This window comes from Bactrocera neohumeralis, unplaced genomic scaffold, assembly GCF_024586455.1.
Source record: "Bactrocera neohumeralis isolate Rockhampton unplaced genomic scaffold, APGP_CSIRO_Bneo_wtdbg2-racon-allhic-juicebox.fasta_v2 cluster11, whole genome shotgun sequence".
Taxonomy (NCBI): domain Eukaryota; kingdom Metazoa; phylum Arthropoda; class Insecta; order Diptera; family Tephritidae; genus Bactrocera; species Bactrocera neohumeralis.
In genome coordinates, this window is record NW_026089624.1 from 9,668,526 (window position 1) to 9,688,031 (window position 19,506).

General features: G+C 39.4%; 1 protein-coding gene across 1 annotated transcript in view; it reads right to left on the bottom strand.

Moving 5' to 3' along the window:
* Positions 1-19,233, bottom strand: part of LOC126765884 (uncharacterized) — a 53,805-nt gene extending 34,572 nt beyond the window's left edge. The window contains exon 1 of the mRNA XM_050483557.1: positions 19,039-19,233. Coding sequence (XP_050339514.1) covers positions 19,039-19,233 — 195 coding nt within the window. The remainder of the gene's footprint in view (positions 1-19,038) is intronic.
* Between the last annotated feature and the right edge of the window lie 273 nt (positions 19,234-19,506).

The window sequence follows — 19,506 nt, forward strand, 5'->3', positions numbered from 1 at the left end:
GATAACAACACCGGCAACAGCACCGGCAACTGCACCGGCAACAGTGCCGGCAACCGCACCTGCAACCGGTAACCGCTCAACCCGTGTCCCGGACGGGCATCGCATAAGATGCCCCCTATGTCGACGCCCACATTGCTTGCAGCATTGTGGGATTTTTCGAGGGATGCTACCGTTACAAAGGCAGCAAGTTGCCCAGGCACACGGGCACCGTGTGAACTGCCTATCGCAGACGCATAGGTTGCAAGAGTGTGAGTTGAGGGGTCTGTGCCAAATCTGCCACCGGCCGCATCACACGCTGCTGCATTGCACCGCGATGCGCGACGATTATAGGCCAGCTATACCTCGCAGCCACGTAACAAGGCATCAACCCGTAACGCGAGTGCATCAGCGGGTTGGAATGTCTATTCGGCGTCGTCAGCCTAGACCCCAACCACGGCGATCCACGGGTCTCAGCAGCGTCGTAGCAACGCTGCAACAGCTGCAGCGACTCTTAGGCTAATCAGTTGCCTAGGGGGGGCCGGGACGGCTAAATGAGTCTCAGACCCCCCTCACACTATTACACTTCCACACCACACACATTACATTCACCACATCATCATTCTACACCACATCATCATTCTACACCACATCTTCATTTCACATTCCACATCACACGCACACAATACCAACATCACGAATTCAACACACATGAGGACACCGCACAAAAAAGAACAAAAGGGACTGACTTCGACCGCGAACTCGGACAGTCACCTTGCGTTCCTCCGACCTTTTCACAATTTCGTTGCGCATCTTAACTCTACATTGCGAGGTAAGTGCCGCGAGTTTTTGTATAATTAATAACTACGCATATTCATTGAAAAAAAATATTTCATAAAAAAACATTTCTCATTTATTTTTACTTATTTTCTTATATGAATTTTTATTTTTGTTTTCAATTTCATTTTTTGAATTGGAACTATTATAGTAATCGTCATTAGAATCATGGAAGGCAAATATGTCGCGTTCTAAATGTCACGTGCTAAATTAGATTTAAGCTTGTAAAAAAAAACCGATGAAAATATATCAACAAGAAATGTACCAAAAGAAGCCATTTTTAGTCCTTTTTAGTTTAAATTAATTATTCTAAAATATATTGTTGCGTTTCGCAGAATCTTGCATTTTTCTATATGTAGTCGAAAGAAAGTTCTATTTTTTGTCGCGTTCTTGATCCCATGTTTATTGCTAATGAATCGGAAACAAATTATCGAAAGCTCCTACATTTTGTACTATACATACAAAACACACCTCTCACACAGAGAACATAAACGTATTTTTTATGTTCTCTAGCTATATGTGGTCTCACATAATCAAGAATATGAAGACACATAAATACATATATGTATGTATGCATGCCCATTATGATATAATATGAATATGAAGTGACATATGTAAATATATGTATGCATGATACTCCCAAACAGAAAATAATGAACAAAAATATTTTCTTTGATATTCCATAGGAAATATGTGTGTATGTATCTTCCATTTTGTATGGAAATATGTATTTAGAACTTTTATTATTTTTCAAATTATTTTATGTTAATTTGATCTTATTTTACAATAAGTCATTTTAAGTAAATAAAAGATTTACCCAAAAATTATGATGATGTATTCATGATTCATGTCAACGAGGCATTTCCTTTCATACGCAATGTGCGAATATCAAGAATTTGGTTTGCCGTCGGCATTTCAATTTCTCATGCTTCAATTTTTGCTTTCAACCACGAAATCGCTTGTATGTATGTTAGGCCGGGTCGATTTGTGGGGAGGCAAAAAAATCGCCCATTGCATGGCTATTGTGAATTGGCTCACCTTCTGCATACATTTTTAACTAAAAAAACCTATAACAAATCTTTACAATTCAAATAGAAATAATAAAATCTATTTAAAACTTACCTTCCTCAACAATTTAACGACCTAGTATGTCTTTATGTAAAATTACAGCTAAAACAGGGTTGCAATTATATTTTTGCGTGACATTGCACGCAAATATACATGGGTTTTGATCTCACATATTTTACACCCATTGCAAATAATTATTTTTAATATTTGTTGTTGTGCCGGTGCACCAAGAGGAAATATATGCAGTTCTTGCACCGTGCAAGGGTTTTGCAAGAGCAAGAGAATACCCCTAATGAGTTATTTGATCACAAATTTCTCTGGTTATTGTTTTCATATCGAGGTGTACGGATAGTTTTTCTGGCGAGTGTACATAATAATAAAAATGCATGGGTAAAGAGAAGTCATAAAGATACAGTTCGGATAACATTAAAAACTCACGCACACACATGTATTAAATTGTATAGTTAACAAGTAAGGAAGGGCTAAGTTCGGATATCACCGAACATTTTATATTCTCGCATCATAAAGTGATAATCGAGATTTCATTATCCGCAATTTACATATTTTTCAAATACCGTATTTATGTAAAGTTTTATTGCGCATCATCATTGGTTCCTAATGTATATGTATATTATACAGAGAAGGCATCAGATGGAATTCAAAATAGCGTTATATTGCAAGAAGGCGTGGTTGTGAACCGATTTCACCCATATTTTGTACATGTCATCAGGGTGTTAAGAAACTAGTATATACCGAATTTCGTTGAAATCGGTCTAGTAGTTCCCGAGATATGGTTTTTGGTCCATAAGTGGGCGACGCCACGCCCATTTTCAATTTTAAAAAAAAACCTGGGTGCAGCTTCCTTCTGCCATTTCTTCCGTAAAATTTGGTGTTTCTGACGTTTTTTGTTAGTCGGTTAACGCACTTTTAGTGATTTTCAACATAACCTTTGTATGGGAGGTGGGCGTGGTTATCATCCGATTTCTTCCATTTTTGAACTGTATATGGAAATGTCTGAAGGAAACGACTGTGTAGAGTTTGGTTTACATAGCTATAGTAGTTTTCGAGATATGTTCAAAAAACTTAGTAGGGGGCGGGGCCACGCCCACTTTTCCAACAAAATTACGTTCGAATATGCCCTTCCCTAATGCGATCCTTTGTGCCAAATTTCACTTTAATATCGTTATTTATGGCTTAGTTATGACACTTTATTAGTTTTCGGTTTCCGCCATTTTGTGAGCGTGGCAGTGGGCCGATTTTGCCCATCTTCAAACTTAACCTTCTTATGGAGCCAAGAAATACGTGTACCAAGTTTCATCATGATATCTCAATTTTTACTCAAGTTACAGCTTTCACGAACGGACGGACGGGCAGACGGACGGACGGACAGACAGACATCCGGATTTCAACTCTACTCGTCTCTCTGATCACTTTGGTATATATAACCCTATATCTGACTCTTTTAGTTTTAGGACTTACAAACAACCGTTATGTGAACAAAACTATAATACTCTCCTTAGCAACTTTGTTGTGAGAGTATAAAATTTGAAACAAATAGAGAATAATCCTCTAAACGCAAGAAAGATCTTACTAAATAAAGCGATACTATAAACTTTTCTCATGTTCTTGGATTTATAATTGATTCTTTTTTTGGAAAAAAAAGTTATAAGGCGCAATTAATAGTTTGTGTTTTTGCTTTCGTTAATGGAATCAGCGAGTCGCAACTCTTTCAACTAATACGATGGATACCGTTCACAAAAACTCACTACAAAAAAATATCAAATTTACTCTTATGGCTTGAAAATTCTCCAAACCCTCACAAGTACTATAGCTATAATGTTATACTTAATGAAATAGTTTGTTGTAACGGAGACTTACGAAAATATGGAGGAAGAAAGCAAAGAAATTAAATAAAATTTGAAAAGTATTATATTTTTACGTTGCTCACGGTTTGTTTTATTCTTATAAAAGATCACGCAATTAAAATGAATTAAACCCCACGAAAATGCTTTTATTCCCACCAATCAAAATTATTTAAGCCCCACCAAACGTGGGGGTTCTTACATGACAGAATCCCCACTAAAAAAAAAACGAATTAATCCCCACGAAAATGACTTTAGCCCCACTTTCCGCTATTTTAATTTTGTTGTAAAATTGGTGGGGCTTAAGTCATTTTGCCCGGTGGGGGTTAATTCAGTGGGGGCTAATTCATACACCCGTCAATGTCGAGTTCGTTTACTTATACGGGAGTTGACTACGCTGGACCATTCCAAATGAGATGATCATAAGGACGTGGTCAGCAGTTTTTATATGCCTCTCAACTAAAGCTGTTCATCTTGAGGCAGTAAGTGAGTTATCATCAGACGCGTTTTTGGCAGCACTAAGAAGATTTTTCGGCAGAAGAGGAAGGTGTCTTCATATCTACTCGGACAATGGATCCAATTTTGTGGGAGCAAATAAGTGGCTTGATAAAGAGTTTAAAGCAGCAATAAAGCAAAACTCAGATGTAGCACCGATTTTGGCCAACGAACAAATAACTTGGCATTTTATTCCCCCAGCAGGCCCACACTTCGGAGGAATGTGGGAGGCAGGTGTAAAAGGAATGAAATACCATTTAAAAAGGGCCATCGCAGATACAAAATTAAGTTTTGAAGAAATGTCTACAGTATTAGCTGAAATAGAGGCATATTTGAACTCGCGTCCACTATATTCAATAAACGACGATAATGGAACGCATCTATTCAGACCGGGTCATTTTCTAATTGGAAGACCAATAAAGTCAATTCCATCTCTCGAACCAGATGTCAACTACTCTACATTAAACAAATGGAAGTTAGCACATAAAATTCAAAGAGATTTTTGGAATCGTTGGAAAAATTAATATCTTCATGCACTTCAGAAAAGAAATGAATGGAAAACTCCGGCAGACAATATTAAGGTGGGCGATGTGGTAATACTAAAAGACGAAAACACACAACCAGCCACGTGGCCTCTTGCTAAAATTATAGAAACTCATCCGTGAAATGATGGTCGCGTTCGTGTGGCAATGTTGAAGCTGCAAAATTGTGTCCTTTAAGGTAAGCGCAGCAGAAAAAGACCGGAAGGATCAGGTAAAGGAAACTTACTTAGCAACAAAAAATCAAAAGAAAACAAACAGGTCGAAGATGAATATAATTGGAGTTACACTTCTGGTGCTGTTTTGTCTTACACCAAGCAATCTCGCGACGCCTTGAAAGTAGTGCCAAAAAGAATTGGATCGGTAAGCGAATTGCTGGCTATGTGATGGTTATTTTTGAGAAACGAAAATTAGTTGGTGAAATTTTAGTTTGAATGAAAAACCGAAAATTCCTGTGGTAAATGTATGAGAACCTAAAAAAAAAGTAGCGACCCCTTAGAGTTAAGCTACAGCGCCTGGCTTGAGGAAGGATTTTTTGTTTGTCAATCACTAACATTTGTGGGGGTAAGAGTTGAAAAAAAAATTTGAAAAAATTGTTTGAAGCACCCTAATACATATTTATATTAATTGGCAAAACACTAACAATCAACCTACAGTAATACCAACGAGAGCTTTTCCTCGGGTGCAATCCCCTGCCTTGACATTTTAAAGGATTTCCATACTAAATTCAGAAGCAATTTATACACGTCTGGCGGCACCTTGTTTTTAACTGGTAGCCAGAAAAGCGCCAGTTTTTATGGATTGGGCGAATTTGATATCTTCTCTGCCTTTTTTTGTTTTTGTACTTTTTGTATAAGTATATATACTTAGTATACAGTATATTATACTATGTATATTTTTTAGTCGCGCGCTTACAGCAGTTCACTTGTTCGCCATTCATTTATTTGTTACATCAAATTTTACAGCTGGAATCGTAATACTTACTGTAAGTAGTATTTTCATGCAAATTTGATGTTTGTAGCTTAGCTTATAACTGTAATTAGTAATTATTACTTGCCTTGGTTGTAGAAATATGTCTCAACTTAAATCACAGTTTTGGTTTGCCGGAGAAGTTACCTGTTTCTCACTTACCTGATGAAATGTCATCTGTTCATAAAACAAGAATTGAAGACCGATAAAACAACAAAGGAGCTAACAGTTCTTGAAATATCTGAAGGATTAGTGGGTGAAGTTCTAAAAGTACTGCAAAAATTTTCACTACCAACTGTAAGTGCAAGATTCGTTCCAACCATGAAAAATACATGAGCTTAATGAAACCATATCAAGGCCGTCAAACTAACATAAAATACCAAGAAGATATTAGAAGATAAATATCAGAGTTCCATAGATTATTTGATATCTGCAGCTGCAAGTGCAAAGATATCAGGAATTGTTGCAGTTTAAAAAGGTGTTGTGTTGCCAAGGAGGAAGTAAGCTTCTTACTCGACCACAGATCAATCAGAAAAATGATGATAGGCGGTGTCGATATAGTTTCAACTGTGAAGAATAATAAAAAACAAGATAGAAAAGAAAAAAGTTTATCTCGTAACACAGAGGCACAATATTTTGCCAACCGTGTTGTTCTCGTTCTTTGGCTGATGATTTTTCAATTGAAAGCAGCATCTCATGTGATTCGTATTTCGAATAATCTAGTCCTAACCAAATAGACCCACAACAGGGCAAGGGAAAATTAATAACACTTCTAAAAAAAGAGATTAAATTTACCGTCATTAGCACTTGCATGTGATCGTACTAGAGTCTGTACGACAGAGCCGCTGCAATTATAGCTTCTTCTATCTTAAAAGACGTTGGTATTATTTCATCGAAGGATTCAAGTTGTACGTAGGTTGCTATATATATTTCTGGCCTAATAATGTAAATAGGCATGTTTATCAACGAAAATGGTTCTTTTTTTTAATTTTTTTTTTGTTTTTTTTATTTAATTTTTTTTTGTCGATTGCTGTTTTGCTTCGGGCTCATACGCTTTACGGCCAGGTGTTCATGCCATATCGAATGTATGCTAGTGGGAGAAATGCATAGGCATGCCTATATCTGAAGGTATGTTACATGACGGTCTTGCATTATCAGTTCACGTACGGCATCGATGTTTTCTGCAACAACGGCTGTTTTTGGACGACCTTCACGGAATTCGTCTTTGAGCGAGCTTCGGCCACGATTGAATTCGTTGTACCAGTTTTTCACAGTGCTATAGGATGGTGCTTCATAGCCATACAAAGATTTTAGTTCATCGATGCACTCTTGTCGTGATAATCCACGACGTTCTGAGTGATGTTATGCCAAAAAATGTCAAACTTTCCAATGGAAATGTCAGATTGCACCTGCCAACACTTACTGTTGCCCTAGGCAAGAATATATATAGCAGCCCTCGTATCATTGATCGTTCAAAGTGGTGCCGTGAAAAAACTAAGGTCAGATCAACTTTACAAGAAGCGGACTGAAATAAAATACTTCGTGATTTGTTGGAAGGAAGGATAACGCTTTGGTTCGTATTGATAAAGAAAAGAAATTTTACAGAAAACGGCATATAGAAGATCATTATGTGATTTTATCGGAACCAGGATATGTCACTAAAACTGACCCAGAAGAAAAGCTAGTTGTATTAGCCACGTACGTTATGAAAGTTTATGGACCAATGTGGTTTACAATAAAATGTAATTTTTCATGCGTTAACGGAGCCAAAAACATATGGCAAATCATTAACCTAAGTCGTTAATTGAAAGCATTCGTTGACAAAGTAATCCAACGAAATGGATACTTTGGTCATCCAGAAAACTTTCTCATTGCTATGCTTGGTGATGCCAGAAAGATCATAAGAGGTCTTGCAAATCGAAGAATTATAAAAGCAAGATCAGAGAATGCTCGAAGACTTCGAACGTTTAAAGTACCTATATTCAACTTCGATGCCTAAGATTACACTGAGATTATTATGTGGCAAGACTGTGATATTACTGAGCCAACTCTAAATATGTCTGATAATACCTTGAAAGACATTGTCAAAAACGGTCTTAGTACATGTCAGAATATTTAGTCCCGGTACCTACAGTTGATTTTTGATCGAAAATGTCGGTGTGTGATGTACATATATATAACTGAAATTAAGGGATAATTCTTCTCTTATAATGGTATTTGTGTATGTAAAAAATGGGTTGAATCGTACCAATACTTCCCTTAACCCCCATATACTTAATATACAATTTTTTTTAATTTCCTGGTGACTTTGTACCACATATATCGGCCAATATGTGAGTTATCCCAATGAAAATAAGAGAGCGTGTTTTGCTCATGACAGTATATCTTTGTGCCTAAAATATATAATTTTGAGCAATAACTTGACCTGGCCCCAATATAACTAATATCAGAATTTTCGAACAACGGACTGATTTTACTCTATGCGATTGGTTTTAGACCTATTTATTTCCCTGGCTTTGATTCTTGCAAGTTGCAAGAATATAAAATGTTTGGTTCCACCCGAACTTAGCCCTCCCTTACTTGTTATTAATCACTTTATTATAATTTTGCATTTGAAGTAACAAAATCTACTTCTCAGATAAACACCTGGTGGTTCTTCAAGAGACCATTTAAGTTCTATTTCATAAAATTTAAATTTAAATTTGTACAATTTTCATGATCACTTATATCAAATATTCCTTAACATTTTTTTGTTTGATGCACTCTTACTCAAGTCAAAACGTAAATGACTATAAAAGTTAACGGATATATCAAAACAAATGTCACGTGATGTATTATTTAGAAATGCAAGTTTATAGAAGAAAATTTAAAAATTGAGCGGTTGGTTACTGAAGGAACCGCTAGGCGTTTTCGACTTACCATATGTTTTACATTTGCATTCACTAACACTTCAACAGCTGCAACAATAGTTTTAATTGAACCCGGCCAGCCAAAAGTGGTGAAAAAACTAGTGAAACATTAGCTGAAAAAACCAGTGAGCTCGCCTTATGCGCTGTGCAGATTCTAACCACTTCTGCTTACACGTACGTATACATGTTATAATACATCTTTGTTGCGCTCATTTAGTAGTGTCGAATAAAAAGGGTATATCTGAGCTGCTCTAGTATCCCCAATCGACAGCTGATGCAGGGTTCCATTTTCTAAATCCTAATTTAAAATATTTTTAGAATTCTAAACAAATATATATATATTTTTTTAAAGACATAATTCAACTATATTATTACTAATTCTTCTTCTTAATTGGCGTAGACACCGCTTACGCGATTATAGCCGAGTTAACAACAGCGCGCCAGTCGTTTCTTCTTTTCGCCAATTGGATATTCCAAGCGAAGCCAGGTCTTTCTCCACTTGGTCCTTTCAACGGAGTGGAGGTCTTCCTCTTCCTCTGCTTCCCCCGGCGGCTACTGCGTCGAATACTTTCAGAGCTGGAGTGTTTTCGTCCATCCGGACAACATGACCTAGCCAGCGTAGCCGCTGTCTTTTAATTCGCTGAAATATGTCAATGTAGTCGTATATCTCGTACAGCTCATCATTCCATCGAATGCGATATTCACCGTGGCCAATGCGCAAAGGACCATAAATCTTTCGCAGAACCTTTCTCTCAAAAACTCGCAATGTCGACTCATCGGTTGTTGGAATCGTCCAAGCCTCTGCACCATATAGCAGGACGGGAATTACGAGCGACTTATAGAGTTTGGTTTTTGTTCGTCGAGAGAAGACTTTACTTTTTAATTGCCTACTCGGTCCGAAGTAGCACCTGTTGGCAAGAGCAATCCTGCGTTGGATCTCCAGGCTGACATTGTTGGTGGTGTTAATGCTGGTTCCTAAATAGACGAAATTATCTACAACTTCAAAGTTATGACTGTCAACAGTGACGTGAGAGCCAAGTCGCGAATGCGACGACTGTTTGTTTGATGACAGGAGATATTTCGTCTTGCCCTCGTTCACTGCTAGACTCATTTTCTGTGCTTCCTTGTCCAGCCTGGAGAAAGCAGAACTAACGGCGCGGGTGTTGAGGCCGATTATATCAATATCATCGGCATACGCCAGCAGCTGTACACTCTTATAGAAGATTGTTCCTGCACATTTAAGTTCTGCAGGTCGAATTATTTTCCCCAGTAGCAAATTGAAAAAGTAGCACGATAGGGATTCGCTTTGTCTGAAACCTCGTTTGGTATCGATTCAATCCTGACGGAGTTTTTCGTATTGCTCAACGTCAGTTTACACAGCCGTTTAAGTTTTGATCGATTGGAGTGAACCAAATTCCAAAGTTTCATCTGAATATATTCATTGATGCTTGATTTGAGTACTGTAAAGTGAGGTGAGACATATGGAATTTAAAACTGCGTTATATAGGAGTAGACTCGAGGTGTGTCATCTGGAGTCCAAAGTTTATAAATTAGTGGAATATAATTGGACACAACCCCTCAAACAGAATATATCAAAGCCAGTGCTTATGGGTGATTTTTTTCGGAAAATATTGGTCAAATTGTGGGATATGGGATATAGTATAATTGGAATTCGGGAAAAAGTTTTTTTGTAACCTCGTTTCTAACACAGGACCAATCACGTCAATACTTTCCTTGGCCCTCTTGTAAATAATAAGGCAGTTGTTTTAATGAAATTGAGAGAGCGGGTTTTTCTAATAACAGTGTATCTTTGTGTCCAAAAAAGTTAAAATTCGATGAAAATGTTTCTTGGCCTTCTTTTTATATATATTTATAAAAATTTCATCAACCCTATAGGTTGGTCAAAATTTAAATAATAATTTTATCCTCTCGCGTTTAGTTTATATGAAATGCATACGTATGTATGTATATCTCATTTGGGGAAGAAGCGAAAAGTATATCGCTGAGGAGAAGTAAAATATAGTAATAAAACTAAGTGGGTGAGATTCAAAATAACTAACGGTTGTACGTATCACCCAAAACTAATCGAGATTGATATACGGTTATGTACATATAAATGATCATGATGATCAGAAAAATTGAAATCCGGGTCAGCAAAAAAATTTGAAAAAGCGGGCGTTTCCCCCCTTTATTAAATTTAATGTACATATCTCCAAAACTACTAAAGCTAGAACAACCAAATTTTCTCAGCGTACAATCACACCTACTTCCCATATAGCACAAAGTTAAACTCCACAGAAACTGTTTAAGACCATAGGAAGCGAATATGTGGACCTATAGTTGCCTTCTGTCCAAAACTATCGTTTAATGTGTGAAATATGCAATTGACAATCAGACTGAATCCTTTCCTGACAATAGTAATTCTGTGTACCAAAAATGGGTTGAATCACGTCAATACTTCTCTAATCCCACATTGTATGTGTGGTACCTAAACAAAACCCTGGGAACATTTTTTAGTATGTGGCATGATAATATTTAATAGATAAAATCAGGTCGACACTACCACAATATAATTATTTTCGTTTTTCTTACAAATTTTTTAAAATTGCTTTAATTTCGATTCTCTGGTTAACATTTTACACCTTTCGATATTCCATGGCATTGATTTCTCCAAATTGCAAGAGTGTAAGATATTCGGTTACGCCCAAACTTATCCCTTCCTTACTTGTTTTACATAATATTCTGTCCTATCTCTCTTCAAAGTACACCACACCAGAAGTCACAAACTGGCACAGTGTAATACGTCACATCGATACACCACACTCACGAGAACTCCAATACATACCCACACGATGACACCACGCTTTAACATCACAATTAAATTTATTACATCGAACTTTTCACTTATATGTCCTACACAAGCATGAATTAAGGACAAATTAATATATGCAACAGCACGAATACTACAAATGAGAGTACTTCATTTTTAGACGTTATTTGAAAGTTGAAGGAAAGTAAAGAAATTGATGATAATAAATGAGAAAGAGAAATAAAGTACAAATGAAAAGTGACGTTACGATATACATATACAGGGAGAATTATTGTAATATGGGGAAGTCGAAAAAGTCTTTTCATATTTCTAATCAAACTTCAACTGAATTTTTTTAATATATATAATAATAAATAAATAAACATAAATGTAACATTTTGGTCGACCACTTTTTGCATTTTTCCGCTAGAGACAATATTCCATCAGTGTAAAACTTTCATACTTTCATACTAATGGTTATTGAAACAATATCTTCAATGTGCTTATTTTCACTACAAAATAAATATTATCTGCATATATAAGTTGGACATTTTTTGCTACTTCGAGTCGCAGTACTCCGTGGTGCATTATGTTCCAGAGGATATGACAATTATTTTGTCGTCGTATTTTGCCTACGGTTACCTGCGGTCGCTCCTTCACATTTGCCAAGTGTGTAGTAAAACACATCCTTTCACTCATGATCAGCCCCAGATATTTGATTTGCGTCACATATATGATGCTGACCCATTCACACGGACAATCGGTGAACGAACCTCTCCCTCGATATGTCAACCCCCACACCTACACCGCAAGTATTCACGATCTCTAAGAGAGCTCCTCCCGCCCGCTCTAGCTCAGAACGTAAGAAGAAGGTCGCCCGCATACGCGCAACACTTACAGAGTGGCTCGAGCTGCCCAAGCAGAGTGTTCATTAAATATATGGACCATAGATGGAACCCTGCGGGCAGCCATGAATAACTCCAATCTCCTTACTCCTATTCATACCGACAAGAGAGGCCTTTCTGTCCGAAAAATAACACCGCCAAAGAGTAATTTCCAGACAGCCAAGGACGTATTTGTTGACATTCTTCCTAACGACGTTCTGAACATAAAACCATGCATCCTCTATACTGCGTCTTTTCCTGCACCCATACTGCCTATACGAACACATGCCCCGCGTTAGCTCCTGAAGCCGTTCCTCCATGACTCTTCCTGATGTTATCAATGGACTTCAGGAGAGGAACAACCCTAGCATTTTTGCACTCACGCGGAAAGTATCCCTCCCAGACGCACTTATTACACATGGCCTCTAGGTATTCCGGAATGAACTTCCACAAGCTTGTACACATCTCTCCGCTCAAACCATCAAAATCTTCTTGTGCTTGACGTACCTGCACCTCCGACCTTAGAAAGAAAGCACCTAACAGAACCCCCTCACTTTCTCTCAACGACGATAACAGAGTGTCACCGGCGCGAAGAGAGGTGACATCCTCCCTCCTACGACCCCAGCAGATCCTATAGACCTGACCCCAGGGGTCGTTCGTATTTTCCCTAACGAAGCTCTTCCAGTCTTCCTCCTTAATCTTCACTACCATTTCTTTGTATTCCCTATCCGCACAACTAAATTCATACCTAAGCTGGTACAGCCTATTAGAATTGGACCGTCGAGCGCGTTGAAACTTTCGCCTTAATCGCCTGACAGTCCTCGTCTTCAAGGTTAACTCACGCGTCCGCCATTTAATCTTTCTAGTCATATAACTATCAAACCTCCTAAGTACCCTATCATTTAGCCCCCAAACTACCCCATAGAGACGAGCAATTTCCTCGTCCACTCCCAACTCTTCAAACTCTATGAGAGGTATACTGGATACCGCTTCCCTAACAGACAGTCAATATTGGCTCCAGTCAATACCAATGGTACGCCATCGCCGCAATGGACTCTCATAAGGCGAGGGATTGGATCGAGGGGTAACCATAATTTGAATCAAATTATGTTCACTCAACCGCCACCCTCTCTTAATCTCCCATCTAACGGTGAAAGCCCTACTGGCTGCCTGATTCATAAGCGTCTCGTCAATGTCGCTCACGCCCAGGTCCATCGAACGTATACCATTCGCTCGGCTCATTCACACAGTGGAGGCTATTAGCCACCACCCATTCGCTTAATGGCTCGCCTCGACCGAGGCTTCGGTATCCAGACGAATGCCGGGATACCTTACTAAACCACATCGAGGACGAGGCATTGGCACCCAGTCCTAGGATAAATGGGCTACTACTCGCAAGTAGTAGTAGCTTATTCATGTAGCCCAGGTATGGCTCTACGGCTCAAACGGCTGTTGCCATCAATCCGCTGCCGTAGAGGGAATGAGCTGCCGCTGCATCCTGTGCCAAAGGGACGTCAGCGCCGGCAAACAGCCGACGCAACAGGTAACGAGGTTTTGGGATTTGCCGTAGCCTTTTAATTTCTTAAATAAAGGTGACAAATTTTCGATTTTTTTCGTTTTTTTCGCAATTTTTCCTAGCAATTTATCGGTTTTATAGTATAAACTAGCGACAAACATCCTACCGAACCCCCTTCTATCGCAACACATACACCCAGTTGTGAAGAATCCACAACTACGCAATCGTAGTTGGATTCATTCACAAGCGTAGGGCTCCTCAAGTGGGGCACCCTCAACCATGCAACCCCCTAACTCGCACATTACGGCATAAGAGCCCTGACAGTTTAGCTGGATGATTCTTCCCATCAGTGTCTGGCGAGGGCGCGCTCAACAATGCCATAGTAAATCGGGCAGACAGCTGACTGATGACCATCTGACCTACCCTTAAATGCACAGTTGCGGCAATAGGGTGCATTGACGCAACGGGCAGCTCTGTGGCCTGCTTGACCACACCTCCGGCAGACATCTCATCTGGCCCTACACTCAGCCACCCTGTGATCAAATCCCATGCAGCGGAAGCAGCCAGCTACGGGGCTATCCGGTCGAACTCGGAAAGAACACCATTTGATGTAGCACCTACTGCCTCCAGGAGAGCGGACATCAACTTGTCCGAACCCTCAAGGACGACATTGGTGCTGCCATCAGGGACCACCTTCAAGGGACGACTGTTCATCCTTACGTCAGACCTTTGGGACGCCGGGCTGAAGTCCTGCAGGTTCAGCCGGAGTAGTTCCTCACCTCCGCATGGACTCCCTGAACCACAACCCGAGGACAGAACGGTTGACAGTCACGTTCAACCCCACCTCCCCGAATTTTTTTCCCTTTCCCTCTCTTAAACAAAGGGAGTCCGATAACCGCCGATAACCCGCCTTCTCCGTTTAGGAGCCATCTCGATTATCGACTCCTTAACAGTCAGACTGATATGCTGGCGTACCACTGAGTAACAGCGACCACCCAAGCGGTCGATTATTGCGTGCTTGCCGTGACACAGCCCACAACTCCAACCAGAGGTCCTAAGGTCACTCTATTGGCCGCCGCCCGGACAAGGTCCCCGTAACGGTCCTGAGACGACCGATGTGGAGCTGTACCGTATTGCTCAGTGAGCTAAACGGTTCTCTGTTACGACCGTTGGTCCTCACAGGAGTCGTAATCTCCAACGCTGGACATATACTGGCACCCTTTGGGCAATCCTTTCCAGATCCTCCTGACACTGAGTCAACTGATCGCCGGATGCTCAGCACAGTACTACTGTCAGGCAGTCCAGTCAGCAAGAATGCCAATAACATGTTGCTGCACTGGAACTGTGCGAAGCTTCCGCCAGCAACAACAACGTGGATGACCACGTTGCCCGTATATTGCCTAGTAATAATAAAATTACTTACCGCTTACTACACGCCGAGTTTGTACACAAAAATGCACATTACCCGCACAAAACCACTCGCAGTCACTAACCTTCATCCTCGAAGTCCGACGTAGGATTCGGGCCCCGGCGAAGTCGATCAGCCTCAACCCATTTGGAGATGTTTCCTTGTGGAGGCTGAATTTTCCGACTGTTGTGCCAAAAATACCTTCCTTGCCCACCCTGGCATTAAGGTCGCAGTAGCAGCTCTCATAGGTGCGCTCCAAGCGCTCATAGAAGGCATCCTTGGTTACATCTTCATACCTCTTCCGTTGGGGCGTGGAGGCAAATCAGCGATATTTTGAAGAATTTCGCTTTAATACGGAACTTGACTAGATGTTCATCCACCGGGGTGTGTGATAGTATTCGGCGGCGGAGTCTCTTTCACACCACGAATCCCATACCGTATTTGCGCTCCTTTCTTTGGCCACTATAGTAAATGCCACAAGGACCTACTGGCCTCAGTCCTTGTCGCGTCCATCGCATTTCTTGGACGGCGGTGCTATCAGCCTTCACTCTAACGAGGACATCAACCAGATGGGCATCGGTACCTTCCCAATTAAGTGACCGTACATTCCAGGTACATGCCTTTAAATCGTTATACTTAATGGGTTTGCCATGGTCGTCATCAAAAAGGGGGTCCCTCATCCGGGGCTGTTTAGCTTTTTCATTGTTAGTGTTTTTTATGTGGCGGGTCCCAAACCCATCGCGCAACCCTGTGGAGGGGAGGTTTCGCCTTCTCACTTTAGCCCGCCTTCTAACGGATGTTCTTAGGCTACCCAGAGAACACTCGGTCAAAGACCGGAAGTCAAAAGCTGCTTGAGCCATAGTAAAAGAATCGTTTCTGGTCACTCCCAAGTGAATGGCAATCAGAGAACTTCTACACCTGGCATCATTCTCCCTATCTTCTTCTCTTGATTTTCGGATTCCAGCCAAGGGCGTTTTTATATTTTTGTATAATGGAAATTTTACTCTTTACTCTTTCCGGGCCATTACAAAAAATCGCTAAAAATTAAACATACATTTTATTTTATTTCATTCATTTCAAATATTTATTGAAAGAAATACAAACAGATAATAATTATCCTTCCAAGATTCTGTGCAAGAATATGGCACAATTCTTATATACTTATGTATATACCGTGCATATTGTACTTGTTTTATTTATGAAATTCATTGAAGCAACATTTCGTTTCGCTTAGACAAAGTGGGACATTCCAAGTAGAGCACATCCACGAAGTTCTTCGTTGGTGTCCCTCCATGCTGCAGTACGCACGTCTACGCAAAGTGGTTCTGACTGGTTGGTGAGATGATGAGGATCGTGTGTTTAGATTCACAAACGGTTTGTTTTTTATTTTTATTTTCCTTACTCCACTTGGGTGGGACAAACAGTTCATGGTTACTTGTTAGCTCAGCTAGAGGAACATCGTCGTCGCTTCATTGCACTCTTCCTCTTTCTCGCACTTAATTAAGCGATCAAAGTCTGACTGAACATTTTGATCATCGAATATATCAACGGCGCCCACAATTGAATTAGTATCTAATGGAACTTCTGCTAAGTCAATTGCCTCATCGATCGAATCCAATAAGGCTAAGCCCACACCGGATTAGTCAAAAACGTCTTTGACGACGACATATCGACGCAGATTTTTGCGAGAAGCACCAGAAAGTTGTGCAATTTATGATTTTTAGCTTTTGCCATCGTCGCGAAACGACACTTGTTGGCAAAGGCATGCTCGGGGAGATGTTATGGCATCTGTGTTTATGAATGAAGCTAGATCGCTTGTGCAATTTGCGCCTGCGTTTATGAATGAAAATTGTTTTTGTTGTAATGCCATGTCAGTGTGGAACTTTAATCCGAACTAAACCTCCTACCGCTCTGTACCGTTCCCCCCGGTACCACCCGTCAAGTATTACGTCGGGAGGATGGTTGAGTGACACACCGTCAAGTATTACGTCGGGAGGATGGTTGAGTGACACTCATGCGTACGTAATGGTCAAAATGCATTCAGTTACAAGTTGCATTTACTTGGCCCCACCTCTGTTGGTCTAATAGCCCCCCCTGTACATTGTTCGTCGCCAACCCTTCCCGTCACGTCAATGTTTGTGTGGGTCGTAGTTGTTCGTTACATTTAACGGCTCTCTTCTCCGCCGCTGTTCGCTAGCACGTTGGGATTTCATAACCTTGGCTGCCACTTCGCAAGCAGCTTTCCACTTCTCATACATATGTGTACGCATATGTATGTTTGTATGCTTGTGCAGGTCAATGCGCGCACATGTAATAAGTATATTGATAAGTGATGAAAATATGATTTCAATTTCTGAACGCGCACATGCGTATACATTCATTTATATGAGCATCGTATATCGTATACTATACTAATGAATATTTTTCTTACTAATAGAAATTAAATTTATCACAGCAATATTATGTATATGCATAGTAGTAAGTAAGAAAAATATTTATTAGTATAGTATACGACGTTAAAAAGCAAAAAATTAAAAATAAATTCTGTCGAGATTCGAACCTGTGTTCACATCTTGACTTTCCAAGCGCTTACCACCAGCACCACCATTGACACTTTGGTTGCTCTGTCTTAAGCATGGTTTGGTTATGCATGTAAGAAACATACGATGGTTCAAATAATTTTGTTTAAGTATAGAAATATGCTTTTGTAGAGCATTTGCTATCGCAAACATACAGACAAATATACATATGTACATATGTATGATTGTTTCGCATTTTGCTTCTACGCCGGTCAAATTTCTATACAAAAATCGGCTGAAATGTATGAGAAAATAAATGGATTTTAAAAAATTTATTAATAATTAAATATAAATGAAAATACATGTAAATTTACTTGAATTTATTTAAATATATTGAAAACTTATTTAAATTTATTGAAAAACTGCAAAGAAAAATAAAAAGAAAATTCATTTTATTAGAAAAATACATACCTACATATATAAGGTTATTAAGAAAATATAATTTTAGTAAAACACGCTTTTCAGAATTTGTCTACCTTCAACCACAAATTCTCACACAACCTATTCAATAAAGATTAGGTATTTTTCACCAGCTTTTTTCAAAGCTTGGCTCATTATTAGAAGAAGCTGAAATGAGGGTAAAAAGAAGAAAAAAATGTGTTTTAGTTATTTGAATAATATACTTTGCATTGTATGTATTTCTTTTACCTTTTATCCAACGAAATTTACCAGAAAAATCAAATATGAGCTGCAATCTATCGTACCAGTTTCTTTAATTTTTGTTTCTTATTGTAGCACCTCGCCCTTACTTCATTTCTATAAAACTCTTCCTGCTGCTGTGCCAGCCATTTTGCGTTCTTAAACAGTAAAACTGTTATCAAAAAATCCAAAAATTGGTGCCTATGTTCGAGGCAATCTCCTGCCTCGCTATACCACTCTGGGTATTTCTGTTTTGTAATTGCAGTAATCTGGGCTAAAATAATAGATTTTATACCCACTCTGCAAGAATTTGCTATAAAGAGCTCTTTATAACAGCTCATTTGGAGGCGGCTTATTTCGAAAACTCTATCTTCGGGATTAACCAGCCTTAGGTCATTGTCTCCTTTGTAATTTTTTGACCTTGTAAGGGCTTCCGGTGAGTCTTGTAAAGAGATATTCCTCTTTCGCAACAATAGTGCACATTTCTCGCACTTTAATCGACAAAAAACCTTCTGGTATATCGCATATCCGGTATAGTAGCGACGAACCTGTTTTTCTGCTACTTTTTCGGTCTCAGCAAATTGCTTATCTGGAATACATATTTGTTCCACGGCAAGTTGCTCAGACGGTTTTAAATTTTCTTTAAGGTCGTCTTCCTGGCCAATATTCCAATCAAGGTTGATGTCGTCGTCTTCTTCGCAATTGCTGCCTGTTTGCGAGAAGTTGCGTCGCAATATATGCATAGACAATAGCCTTGCAACAATATATTGCATTTCGTGCGCGGATGGATGATTATTCGCTCCCAAACTTGCGCGAATTCTATAAAAAAAAGTTTTCCAGTGCATCCTGGTTCATTCTCCCTAAGAGTATAAATGACTTATTCAAATATTCATCGAATATATCGCCGCTCAATGCAATCATTGCATTTATTGTAAATACAAAAGAATCCAGGAATGATATTTGGATGTTAGGCTTTTTTATATTTTTTAAGTATTGGATGTGCTCTTTTAGCCTGT